This window comes from Camelus ferus, chromosome 23, assembly GCF_009834535.1.
Source record: "Camelus ferus isolate YT-003-E chromosome 23, BCGSAC_Cfer_1.0, whole genome shotgun sequence".
Taxonomy (NCBI): Eukaryota; Metazoa; Chordata; class Mammalia; order Artiodactyla; family Camelidae; genus Camelus; species Camelus ferus.
The window spans coordinates 3,743,862-3,757,978 of NC_045718.1; the positions used below are offsets into that span (position 1 = coordinate 3,743,862).

A 14,117-nucleotide genomic window follows, 5' to 3' on the forward strand; every position below is an offset into this window, starting at 1 on the left:
GGTTCCTAATACATTTTCTTAAAAATAACAAAAAGATAGCTTACTACATAAAAATCATTAATGGAATCAATTCATTTAACAATTGCTGATGACTAGGAATTTTACTTTTTTCACTTTTGACATGAAAAAAATATTGTTTTTGAAGAGGAGAAATGTTACAGTTCATATGTTTGAGGCTATATAAGGCTATAAATAATTTTAAAAGAAATAAAATTTTAGTCAAATGGAAAACAGGAAACTAACTTCTACTGAGCATCTATTATAGTCAGGGATTACAAAAGATGTTTTTCATGTGTTTTGCTCATTTTATCCAGTGAAATCTTGCCAAGGTAGTTGAACTTTATAAAGTAACTGAGGCTCAGAGAAATGAAGTAATTTCTGGTGAATTTACATAGCTAGTAGCAGGAAGTGCAGAATTAGAATTTAACTCGACCGCCTGCCATCAAATGCACTGCGTGCGTGTTCTATCCTATCACTAGTCCCTCCCGACTATCCACAGCATCAGTGAAAATCTTAAGTAGATCCTAGAGAATTAGCACTAAGTATACTGTTTTAAGTTAAAACAACCACAAGGTAAAGAACAGGCTTCTCTCTCAATAATTTGTTCCATAAAACAAAAGCGAATTCTGAATAGAAGTACCTTTACAGTAAAGTGTTACCTTTTCCCAGTAGATGAGAGTCTTACGAACAGTTTGTTAGTGATGGGAACAACTTTTTGGATAAACACCTGTTGATCATCTCGCTCTCCAAAAGGCCCTTGGTCAGAAAACAGAAAATGTCAAAAGTTAACTAAAAGTTAATTGGTTTCATTTAACAAAAGGAACATTAATATAAATATTGAAAAAAGATTTTTTATGCCAATCAATACAGCACTGCATTCCATGTCAAAGTCAGACACAAAATGTGCTGCTGCAAGTACCTGCATCAGAAATTTTCAGAAAATACAGTATTTCAAAACTACATTTTATGCAGTAAGGCTATAAAAGCTGAAGGCAATACTCTGCTTGAGATTGTGCACTGAAAGCACTAGGAGACTTGTTCAAGTAAAAGTTCTGCATTTACTCTTTCAGAAGGTGCTCAGTTACTAACTTCAAAAAAGGGATATATAAAGTTACTTTATGTATTGTTATTTTTTGAAAAGCTAACATGCAAAATCTTAAATAAAATGCAACTTCATCAGAGCCTGTTGTACCCTGCAAGGAATTTAATCTAAAACATTCGATTATTTTTACTTTATTGCACTTGGCAAGGCAGGTAAATGGCTCGTATGTTTTCAGAAAGAGTCTGAACAACAGTATAAAAAGTGTTTTCATGCAAAACTTAAACATGAAATTTTAGTAATTCCCTTTTCCTGCCATACTCATTAGCTAAATACCAACTCTATATTCACAAAAAGTAAGTGATCTATGGCATAATTTTTAAAGACAGTATATTCCAAGTTATCTTATGTGAATCATACTTAATATAACAATAACATTTTTATTAGTTAGCAAATACTGAGGCTTACTATGTGCCACAGTAAATGCTTTACAAATCATTCATTTTAATCATCATAATAACCATACAAGGGATGCATTATTATCTCCATTTTACAGACAAGAAAACTAAGGCATCAAGAAGTTAGTTAATGATCTCTTAAGTCCCACTTGATGAACCAGAATTTGAACCCAAGCTGTCTGGCTTTTCACTAAGCTATGCAGTTGCCCAATTACTGGACAACTCTCTGAAGTCTAATTCTATTGAAATAAAGACAGTCCTCACCCAATAACCTATAGTCAAAATACTGATGATGAGTAAATAACGAGGCATGAGGACTATGGGACTGTATCTTCCCTCCCCCTAAACTGCATTACTAATGTGAGATGCTCACCTAACTTCACTCCTCAGACCTTAAAGAGTTGTCCGCACCTCCCCTCTTGTAGTTTCTCCAACTCCTTTGCCCAAGTGGCCCGTTGCCTGCAGAGCACACACACAAATTCTCACTTCTCTCCTATCTTCAGTGGCGGACAAGGGAAGAGAGGTAAGAAAATACACCCTTTGAAGTTCCCTCCCCTCTAACTAAAGCTCCATTACTTTTTTTCAGCGTTGCCTCCAACATCTGTTACTCCATTACCCACTGCCATCCAGACTCCACCCACACCACTCTACTGAAACTGGACTTTCTATTCTGTTCCACCAACCTCTATGTCTACTTCTTAAGATTTTTTTTTAAAACAAAACTATAAAGAGAAAAGAAAAAAAAATCTCCCATCCCCCTTCTAAATATGTTCCAGGACTGTCTTAAGTAATTTACAGGGCTGTTTCTACATACCTTTCATTCACATCACATGCTCTCCCACATCTGAAACCTGCCTACCTACCTAGTCTCATGTCCTACTGTTCTCGCCCACATACCAACAATTAATGATGTTCCTGACATTTTCCAAACTTGCAGGTTCTCTTGGTTTCTATCCTTATAACATGCTGTTTTCCCTTCCAGGAACATCCCAGTACTAGAACCTTCCACACTTTCATGCTGCAGTTCAAAGTCCTACCCAACCCTCACCTCTTTCAGTTCAAACATTAGGACCCCTATGAAGTGCTCTGTCTGGATGTCAGTTTCTGTCAAAGTGGGGATAACATCTACCTCATGAAATTGTCAAGAAGATTAAATGCGAGCCTATGTTACAACACCTAGCACACAGCCAAGCACTACCTTCCCTGGGGGCTTTCTGTCCTATGCACTTGAGCAAGAAGTGTGCAAGATACAACTGTTTGCTTCTTATGCCCACTGCTCACTGTAAGGCGATGTTCACTCACTGCAATTTTTCAGATTTCTAATGCATGGAGCAAAAGTGCTCAGTAAGTATCTGCTGACACACTGCACCTTTAACTTACACAATGTTGTGTGACAATTGTATCTCAAAGCTGGAAAAAAAGTTGACGGAAGAAAACCATACACTTTCAGGGACTATCACCACACATGGAACCAGGATCACAGAGTAACTGTTAAAGTTGGCAAAGCATTTATCTTTCTGAAAAACTAAGACTGAGGTAGTATAATTCTTATAAGAAATACATTTTTTTAAAGCTGTCTATTTTGAGATCTTCACCGTGGGAGCATATTTGGATGGACATATACTTCACAGTTTCATGCAACTAAAAATTCTAATGTACTCCTTCCTATTTTCCATCAGTGCTATAATTTCTCCTTATACAGAATGATCAGGAAGGTACATTAGTTAATCAGCAGGTTCTATAGAACTTGAAAGTTCAGTGGGTACAATGCATGGATGGTACAGATTCTTTCAAGTGAATCCTTGGGGAAAAGAACTCATCTCCATGAAGTCCCTGTGTGTGGTGTATGGGGAAGAAATCAAACAACTTTATGTACCTTTTGCTGAAATCAGAGCGTATCAGCAGAGACATGCCACACTGTTTCCTAGCGGACGCCATCAAAACCACTCTCAGTATGTAAGAACCAGCCCTTTTCCAGCTACAAAGCTATTTTCAGGTTGATTATTAGCAATGAAGGAAAAAAATACTTCAAGTTTCAAACGTGTACAGCCATTGTGGCCTCTAATTATAAACAAAAGTGGTTAGTAACTGGAGATGCTATCATTTAAATTAGGAAATGCTAATAAGATGAAAACTTTGCTCTAAACTTTTTAAACAATGAAAAATTATGCTGTAATACAGATCTTCCTCAGCTTACAATAGGGTTATGTCCTGATTGGAAAGTTGAAAATATGCTGTGTCAAAAATGCATTTACTACACCTAATGTACCAAACATACACTAGGCTAAGCGACCTTAAGTGAGTTCAGAACACTTACCTCAGCCTACAGCTGAGTAAAATCATCTAATACAGAGCCTACTTCATAATAAAGTATTAAATATCTCACATAATTTATTGACTACTGAACTGAAAGTGAAAAACAGAATGGCCGTCTGTGTACAGACTGACTATCAGCCTATCACCTGTTTACCCTCGTGGTCACGGGGCTGACTGAGACTGCAGCTCCCTACCGCTGCCCAGCATCACTAGAGAATACAGTGCCGCGTGTGCCTAGCCTGGGAAAAGATCAAAATTCAAAATTCGAAGTACTGCTTCTACTCAATGCGTATCACCTTCGTACCACCAAAACATCAAAAAATCATCTGTTCCATTTTGTGACTATAGAAAACGCAATAAACTTCTGTATTAAATGAGTTTCAAAATGAAAGTGAAAAATTTATATTTAAAACTCCTTTTCAGGTTTCTACTACAGATGTAATCTTCTTCAGCACTGCCTATACAGTATTTGAAAATGTCCCAAACCGATCTAACCTACCTATGTCATTTCCGGAGGAATAGCTTCCATGACTTTCTGTCTCCTCCAGAGAGAGTATCTTGAATGACGCTAACGGGGTAGAGCCCGGCTGAGTAGAGATCATTCCTCTGAATCGTGTAACTGTCCATGTCCGGACATGATTATTATCAGCACAGACTGGGAGGGAAAGAATACAAAAGAGTTGTTACATACAGATTATGAGAGCATCAACAAAACCTCTTTTATAAACACATTTTAACATTTTTTCATATGATCTACATTAAATAGATCATAGCACATTTTGAGTGGCAACTTAATCTTCAAATCATACTTAATTTGTACCTAGCCAACAAAAATGAGATAATTGAATATGGTTTACCTGGCTGCAAATATAAGGTATATAAGTAAATTTATGGATCCTTACAAAAGTAGCCTGTAGGGTATAAATTTAGAAAAGGTTAAAAAATAAGTGTCTGTAAGAGAGAAGATGCTGAATATTATTCTGTTCTGTGGCTAAACTGTAATTTTTCCAAACATACAACCTGTTTCTGCTTATGTTACTCAAATATTAAACAACCAAGATTTGGAGTTACTGAAAATTTATTGGTCCAAATGACATTTGTCAGAAAGCTTGTAGGAACCAGTTATTTACTGCTAATTCATAGTTACATCAAGGAAAGATTTTATAAAGCTGAGAATTATTTTTATATAAAATAAAAGTACATTTACAAAACATATTCTAATTAGCTTACTTTTTTTCATGTAAGTAATAAGTGGGTATATACTGAGTTATCTCCTAATAAGTAACCTATCTCTTGGTTTTTTTATGGTTTGTTTGTCTGAAAAGCTACTCCACGAGAAAATGTAAACCAAAAAATGGTATCATTAATACAGGAACTATATTTCTGTGGTGTGCCTTAAGAAATTTACTAATTTCCCATTTATCATAAATTCATCAGTAAATACCAGGAAGTATACAAAATTTCTTATATATACACAACATTTCCTACTGGGTAAAATGTCACAGTTGCCTATTTTAAACAAAACCTTAGATATTTAAGAAGTGTAAATAGTTATTTACAACAAAATTCTGAATCCTCAGAATGCCAACTTTTTGGTGAAAAAGCATTTAGTTCTAGGCTATTTAATCAGCTTCATAGGAAATAACTTGCTGATTTTATTATTAGGCTTACTAGGATTCAGAAAAATAAATACTTTTAGCAAACTCAAATACAGTTATGGCAACTTTTTTAGTATTAATTATTATCTAGTATTTTTATTTAAGACATTAAAAACGAATGTCATCACATATATGTTCATATCCACCAGGTGGCAGAATAACACAACTGAGTATACACAAAACACTCCAGATTTTTGGCTGAATTGGATAGTTTTCTTGACAAATTTATTTAAATTTCTAACCTACATGAAATATTTGGTGTTAAAATACAAATTTAACTAAGTAGTTCTTTGGCATCACATCCTACGATAACGTAATCACCATCAAAGTAACAGCAATTGTTACTGAGTAATAAGCACTGTCATTTACACATCAAGACAATCTTGTTGAAAAGATAACCTATTTTACACTTTTACTCCGAAGAACTATGCTAAGTGCTGAGAAGAGGGTGGAGAACGAAAGTTTCTGCTGCTGTAGAACTTCCTATATTCTAGAAAAGGAAGACAGATGATAAATATGAGAAACAGTGATAAGTGCGTGAAGAAAACAAATGAGACACTGCGAGCAAAGAGTGACTGCCGGAGAGAGGTTTGGAGCAGCCTCAAGGAGGAGGTATTTGAGATGGGAACTGAATGACAAGCGATGGCAGTGAAAGCAACACCTAGGAAAAAACACTCAAATGAACAAGTGTGAAGGTTCTAAGATATTTTAAGGAAATAGAAAAGTCAGTGAGTGAGGGCATCATGAACAGTAAGGCAAGTGACATGGGAGGCTGGGAGAAGAGAGCTGAGAGGTAAACAGGACCCAGAACAGGAAGAGCCATTATTTATTCCACACACAATAGGAAGGCCCTGGGAATCAGAGCTAGTTTGTATTTTAAAAAGATATTTCTGGCTGCTGTGTGGAACATGTACCACAGAGAGCCAGAACAGAAACAGGGAAAGGACTGAGCAGCAATGCACACACAGTGAAGTGGCCTGGCCTGTGAGCTATGCTGCAGCCAAGCTAACAGGACTTACTGATAGAGTACACATCTGCAGCGGGGGTGGCTGACAGAAATGGAGGAATCAAGCATGACTCCTAGATTTTCAGCTTGAGTAACCGAGTAGTGATATTGTGCATTTACACTCAGGCTTTTGAGAAAGAAATCAAAAGTACTATTTTATCCAGGTTAATTTTTAGATGCCTATTAAACATACAACCAAATACTAAATACAAGCATTGGAAACATAAGTTTGAACTCCATAGATGGGCACAGGGGAGAGAAAGTCTGGGAGTCACTGGCATGTAGATGATATTCTCAAACCACCAGGCAAAGTACAAAGAATGGAGAATCTAAGAGAGAGATCTGAGGTACTCCAACACCTAGTAACCGGGCAAAAGAGGAACCAGCCATGGAGAATGAGAAGGAGTCCTCAGTGAGGCAGGTATTAGGTGAGTACTGCTTTATGAACGCTTAAAGAAGAAACTATTTCAAGAAGACACAGTTATATCCAAAACAACCAGACATTTGATAAAAGCATATATATTCATCCATCCATCTATTCATATATGAACCAGGTATTTCGGTTCCATTTGGTGTCTAATCAGTGAAAGATGCTTCACCTTTTTATGTTAGGTAGTCTCCATGTAAATAAACTTACTATATGAAAATGACATTTATAAAACTTTAAGTTAGGCAGGAACTGATCTACAAACGATTTAATACAAGATTGTTTTAGAAAAGCAAACTCTACTGATAGACCTGATTCACAATTCAATTTGCATAAAGTCTTTCAGAAATCACCTATCAGATACAATGAACTTTACAATGAAATCTTACCTTGTGATCATTTTATTTTGTGTCATGCTAATGTTTGAAAAGCTGTAACTAATTTTTTAAGTATCAAATTAGTACCTAAATTAAAAAAATCTATGGCTATGAACCCACAAAAATGTTACTTTCAAATAATCTATACATTTTACTAATTTTTAACATTAGTAGTTAACATTAAACTAACATACTAACTAGCATTAAACCTTAAGACAATACAACCAAATTTATATTAAATTCATACTTGAAAAAGACTCTAATAAAAAATTCTTCTCAATAGGATGATAAATATTTTGAAATAAAATGTGTCATGAGAACAAAATATTAAAATAGAGTAAACAAAACACGTGGAACCTTCTAAATTTATGCATACTACAACCAGACAAAAATCAAGGAAACCTTAGAAGACAAATCACAATTATTTCTTCAGTTATTAAACTTTTCTACCACTTCTTTTAGCATATTTTTCTCACATAAAACACTGCTTTCATATTCTTTTAGTTTGAAGGAGTCTAAGAAAACTACAGCCAAGGTAAGGCTTTACCTGAGGTAGACCTCCTTACCAGGAAGGAGGTGGTCTAGTAAAATCACTTTACCTGATACAAGATGCTTCTCTGACAGCATAATTTTGGTGACGGGGCTGCGGTGGACTGTGAAAGTCTGAAAGAGCTGAGGGCCTGACCCAACCGTCTCCGGGTGCTGTACAATCACTCGCACGGCCCCAGAGCTCGTGCCGTAGGCGATCTCAATCCAGTTACCACTGACACCTGTACGAAGACACAAGTTGAAAGCTGGTGTATTAGAAGACAGTGAGTAGAAAGCTGCCCTTGAAAAGCGCTCCCCGTGATTAAAGAGGCAGAGCTGAACTCAGCACTTCTATCAGCCCCAAACCCAGCTCAGCACAGAAATCTGAAGACCTCTCTGTCCACCTTAAAACCTCTATTTCCTTTATAAATCTTTCCCTAACACTCACTCCAATACAGATTTGTTCACTCTCTCCCTTGTACTGTGTATCAGGTTCTACCACAGCAACTGTAACACCCCAATTCTGTATCTAGTCCCCTGTCTGTCTACCTCTATGCATTACTAATAAGAGACTGAATCAGCATCGCTTTTTAAATCTGTATCACATGTACAGAGTGCCTGAGACATAGTAGATACTCATTAAAAGTGACATGCTAAGAACACCACTGACACAACATAGTATTCCTAAAGCCATATTCCACATTCCATCTAGCCTAGAGTGACCACCTGTTTTACTTCTGCTACAATAATGAATCTTCTCTGAATAATCAAGTATTCTATATACTATTTAACAGCTTCAAAACAGTTAACTATGGAATAAACACACCTACGTTGTCTCTTCTAATTATGTATAGCTAGCTCACCATGTTGGGTTCATGTGGGGCTTTTTTTTTTTTTTTTTAAACAAATGCCTAGACTCCATCACATATTTAAAGAGAGAATGGAGTTCAGCAACCATAGTCTTTAAAAGCCTCGTGGAAACCTCTTGCCTTTAACAGCTGTTCTTTCTGATTTCACCTGAAAATACTTGAATCAAAGGAGAAAGAGCGTGCTATGGAAAACATTTCTCAAAACTTAAAAGGTGACTCCATTCTCATGTCTTAAAGACACTGCCACCGCAAAAGAAGTTTTATTCTCCCTTTTTAATTAGATTTTTTAAAGTATCTCGTTCTAGAGCAGGGGTGAGCAAACTTTCTGTAAACAGCAAATATTTTAAACCTTGCATGCTGCATCATCTCTGTCACAACCACTCATCTCCGTCACTGTTGCACAAAAGCAGCCAAAGGTACTACGTAAAACTATTAATAAAAAGAGCATGGTTTGCTAACCTGTTCTGGGGTAATATAGTTTAAATCCTACTATAATTTCAATCAAAATCAACTGTGTACACTAGAATACTTCGTTAACACTGAAGATAATGATTTATTTCAATAAATTCAATAAAATGACTTTATACAAGGAACACATTCAAACCTATTACTATTACTGGGTATGTTATTTCCTAGAAATCCTTTCATTACAGATAAATTTTTAGGTTGCCATTTATCTTTACTCTCGAATATAAAAATTCCTAATTTACAAAGTTAGTTTGTTAACTTCATTACAAGGACCTTTGAAAAAGCAGTGAAAGTTATGGATATTGAAGTTTTCCAAAACTTAAATTTAAAATTTCTCATGGAAATAAACTCACTTTCCAATAGAGATTAACAGTCTAAGAGCTTTTTTTTTAAATTGTTGGTAAAAAAAAAAAAAAGCTGTTAATTTCAAAATGAAATTGACTACTATCATAGGAAGTTAAATGTGCAGGTAAGGTTTTAAAATAAATAATTTTAGCCGTTGTTATAATAAGGCTTAACAATGCAATTCAGAAGAATAAAAGTTCTAATTTCCCACCTCAGATTATGCTTGTTCATCAGTCAGGTCTGACTTCAATATAAAACCAAATATAAACTTTTGACTAAATGATGAAATCCTTAGCACTGCAGTTCTCCAAAGGACGGACCAGATTAGCGTTAGAAGAAACCAATGAATAAATACACTTTCTCAAAAGAACTTCAATAATTTACAACGATTTTGCTGTGTACTAACTTGTTTTGGGTGTGAGGTAAACACTCAGAGCAGTAATAGCGTCATTTGAAGGATCATGATAAAGTTCAGTCACAAGAAGATCATTATCCTTCATTCGCAAAGGGAACTTCTGCATATCTAAAAAAAATTAAATAGCATTAAAATAGTCAGTCTATTTAAAACTAAGGTAATGTTTTCTTGTTCTCATTTAAAAAAAAAAAACAAAACACTAAATAGGACCATATTAAGTGCCTGAGCACTTACCTATGTAATATATTGACCCATTGTTACATCCCAGCAGTAGGAACGACCCAGCCGTGTCGTAACTAGTTATAGGAACGACGTCTTGAACCTGATGCGGTGAGAATAGTTAGATGTCAGTTACTAATTACAATCTACATTTCCCGCTCAATTTCCTCAAATTTTTTTACTTTTTTTAATAAAAAGGAAACTAACACCTGCTTTAAGTAGGCCTTAGAAAATGGACTTCCTTTACAAACACACACACACCCACATACAGTCCCGGGGAACTCTGAAGGACCACCAATATAGTCCTTTTAAAGCTTTTAAAAAATTTTTATTTCCAACAGCAGCACTTTCCTTCAGAATTTACTGGGTCATCTCCTTTCTCTGTATAGGACTGTGATGTCACAGCACACATGAGGACTGGAAAACCAAGTGTGACCAGGCCCCTTTCTCCCTTTTCTAAGAGATTAAATGACATGCCCAGAATCAGAACTAGAAAACAGATCAACTGATTTCCAGGGAGCACTTGCTCCCTCGATAATTCACTATCATTTGAAAAGATAATGTTTTCTACTTTCATTCTCACCACTCGAGACTTCACGTCTATTTCCTAGGAAACAGCCAGGCAAACAAGTCCTCAAATGCTTTTGTTTTTTTTCAAATACTAAAATAAAAAATCCATTTTCCAAGCAAATCAATATAGTTACAAATTAATAACTGTCTATATTTGTGCTGAAAAAAAAAAAGCAAAGGGCATGATTTTTGCTATAAAACAAAATGAAAACTGAAGTGTCAGAATACCGGCAGTAAGTAAAAAAGAATCATCCCTACGTGCAACCAGGCCAGATGCAGGTGAAACTCCCAGGTGACCTTTAAGTGATGTACTTTTTATGTAGCAGGTATCATCCAGGTGCACAAGTACTAGAATGGGTAAGGGAAGTGAAATGGCACTTTTGCTCTGTAGGAGCTTATAAACTTGTGGGCAAGAAGGAAAAAGACAATTACCACATGGTGGGCACTAAAATAGGGGGTGCAATACAATCACAGAGACAGGAGTCTCATCTCATCTCCAGTCCAGGGAGAAGGGCAAAGGTCAAGGAAAAGTTGAAAAAGGAAGTAGAACTTGAAAAATTAAAAAGTCAACTAGCTAAGAGGTAGAGAGAGGGGACAGTGCACATCTGACAGGACATCAAGTACAGCACAAAATCTAGGAACATTCTAGTTACAGAAATTTAAAAAGAGCTAATACTTGGAAATGAGGACTCCTGTAAGCTGTTCATGTCCATGACCCTAATTTCTGAGTACCTCCAGGTGACATGCACCGTTATGAGTTACCCTAGAAACACCCCTGCAAAGACTCAATGACCACCCCCAACCCCGGGCCAGGTTTCTGTTTCATCAGCACCAGCCGGTTTTGTAGCAGGTTAGCACTGAGAACTCCTCAGTGATATGAGTGAGTATGTCTGAAGAATGGAGGGGAGGCCGCTTTACGCACCACTGACCAATTCTCTCACACCAAGTGCATCTTTTTTAGCCCCAGCATTCCAGAAAGAGCCTCAACTCTGCCCCAGAACCCTCACAGTAAGAGGTCAGGGGTAGGTAAGGCCATGAGACCCCTCTGATCCGTTTCTCAGGGCAGGAGTGGCAGCGGCCTGGAGCCTCCCAGGCACACCCACGACAGACGTCCAGTCCAGCCCGCTGTGCTCAGGGAGGCTGGGCCCTGGGCCTGGAGCCTTCCTGCCCTTTCCCTGCAACCCTGGAGCATGCTCTGCTCTTCTCCTCATGCCCAGCCCTCAGTGCAAGGAGAGCAGAGAAAGCAGGGGATAAGTAAAGTGAGGCCACAGAGCAGCCAGTACTGCTAAGTTCTTCTCCCAGCATGAGCTAAAGTCAGCCGTTTTGTGTCTGCCTCTTCTTGACCCCAAAGACTTCACGTCAGGAACGTGACTGTACTGACTCATTACTGTCTTTAGTTCAGTCATGGTGGCCACAAACCCAAGGTGGAGGTGGATTTTCTCTCCCAAGGTAGCACACAGTGACTATCATTAACTTCTATGTAAAAATTCAAATAATTTACCTAATTTTGAAAATAATCAGCCTGTCTTCCCAAGCAATACAAGGCCTCTAGACTCTTTTAATCACAATCTCTTCCTGGATAATCATTATTTTTTTTTAAACAGTATGTTCTAACCCTCATGCGTTACTTTTTAATACTTAGATTCACCAACTATCTATGAATCCCTTCGCTAGTAATGTTTACTGTATTCTCCTCCTCCTTCTTGGTGTAAATGACCTGCTTAGCAAAGGGCATTTCTAGAGCAGTCCTTCCACTGAAGGTTGTAAGTGACAAACTCTCAGTATTATCTGAAAACATCTCTCTCTCATGTTTGAATAATACTTTTGCTGGATGTAAAATCCTAGGTTGAAAGTTATTTTCCCCACTAACTTGAGAATTGCCTACTGTCTTTTGGCTTCTACTGTTAGTGATGAAGAGACTGTTTTAACTACAGTTAACCTGTCATTAACTCTGGGCAGCTTTATGATATTTTTCTCTTATCACATCACACTAAGTATGAATTTCATTTTATTTAGCCTGATGTATTTCTTTAATCAACAGACATGTCTTTCTTCAATTCTCCAAAATTGCTAGCAATTATCTTTTCTACATTGCCCCTATTCCCCTATTCCTTTCTGAAAATGTTATTTTTTCTTTCTTTTTCATATTTTCTGTCACTCTTTCTGCTTCACTGTGAATTATATTCTCAGACATGTCTGTCAATTACTTTTTAGTTGTGATTCTATTGAAACCATTAAGAGCTTTGTTTTTAATTTTCAATGACCTTTACATTCCTCCTGTTTCATTTTTCTTCTTTTCTGACTGATCCTATTCCTTCTTTATAGTCTAGTCCTTCTTCTATCTCATTAAATAAGTTTAGAATTTATTCTACAGTAGCTGTCTAACTGTTCAATTATCTTCAGTTTTGGGGGACAAATACTCCAACTGTTTACACTTGATGACTCTCCCTCACTTGCTTTCACGTGTAGTTTACAAACTTAGGGAGGTTCTGGGCTCTCTCTCAGTAGAAAATATTCCTTCCACAGAGTCCTACGTGCTCTGTATCTCGTGAAAGTTGGGGTTCATGTCTACGTCTAGAAATGTAAATGGCCCTAGACCAGCTTTTTATATTGATTTCTCAGACTAGAGCTCCATACCACAAAGGCTTATCTTTGTGTTTTCAATTCATGTGTTTGTGCCCCTAATTTGATGATTTTAGTCTCAATTTCTCATTGATGGTTTCCCCCTGCACCACCTCTCCCCAGTCCAACTCCAAACACATATCAAGCTTTCTTCTTCCAAAATCATTGAGCAGAATGTCCCCAATCTTCTTCTCAGGGGCTGAGGCAGACCGTTAAAGCTTCAGATTTTTGCAGGAGGCTAGTTTTCCACTCTCCCATGAAGCCATGCTTCCTGTGCTCTGTAAAACCCCAGAGCCTTTATTACACTGATACATGATATGCAAATATGTATAAACAAACAATAAAATTCAATTATAGATATAATACATATGCTGTTTTAATATTTTAATCCAATATTTCTGTATGTCAGTAGCATATGACAGAGAGGGGCTTGTGCCAAGCTGATTTTGCTGTTACTCTAAATCCTAAGGAAGAAATATAACAAACCTGAGATAACATTCAGTACTTAGACATCCAAACGTCAGTCCTCTCTCCGACGAATTCTGAGCCTAAGATTCTACTGCCCACCTTACTCTGATTCCTAACTTGCAGGGTTTCATAAGCTTACCAGAAAAACAAACAAACAAAAGCTAATTCCCCCTGAACCCTACTTGTGACATCAGTGCTCCAAACGCCTCAGACCATGAGAGAAGAGACGCTAAATCAAATCAGCCTCCCCACTTCTTGTCCAGCAGCACAGCCGTGAGACCCCAGAAACTCACTATTGAGTCCCCGTTCCCAGAGCCAATGTCTCCTCCTCA

At 37.1% G+C, this 14,117-nt stretch overlaps 1 protein-coding gene across 2 annotated transcripts in view; it reads right to left on the reverse strand.

The window, feature by feature from the left end:
- The window catches only part of KCTD3 (potassium channel tetramerization domain containing 3), a 52,055-nt gene that overhangs the window by 4,830 nt on the left and 33,108 nt on the right, over positions 1-14,117 (reverse strand). For both annotated transcript variants that reach the window (XM_032466770.1, XM_032466771.1), the window contains 5 exons: positions 10,141-10,228; positions 9,898-10,014; positions 7,881-8,051; positions 4,313-4,468; positions 660-756 (listed from right to left, as the gene is read on the reverse strand). In XM_032466770.1, coding sequence (XP_032322661.1) covers positions 660-756; positions 4,313-4,468; positions 7,881-8,051; positions 9,898-10,014; positions 10,141-10,228 — 629 coding nt within the window. The remainder of the gene's footprint in view (positions 1-659; positions 757-4,312; positions 4,469-7,880; positions 8,052-9,897; positions 10,015-10,140; positions 10,229-14,117) is intronic.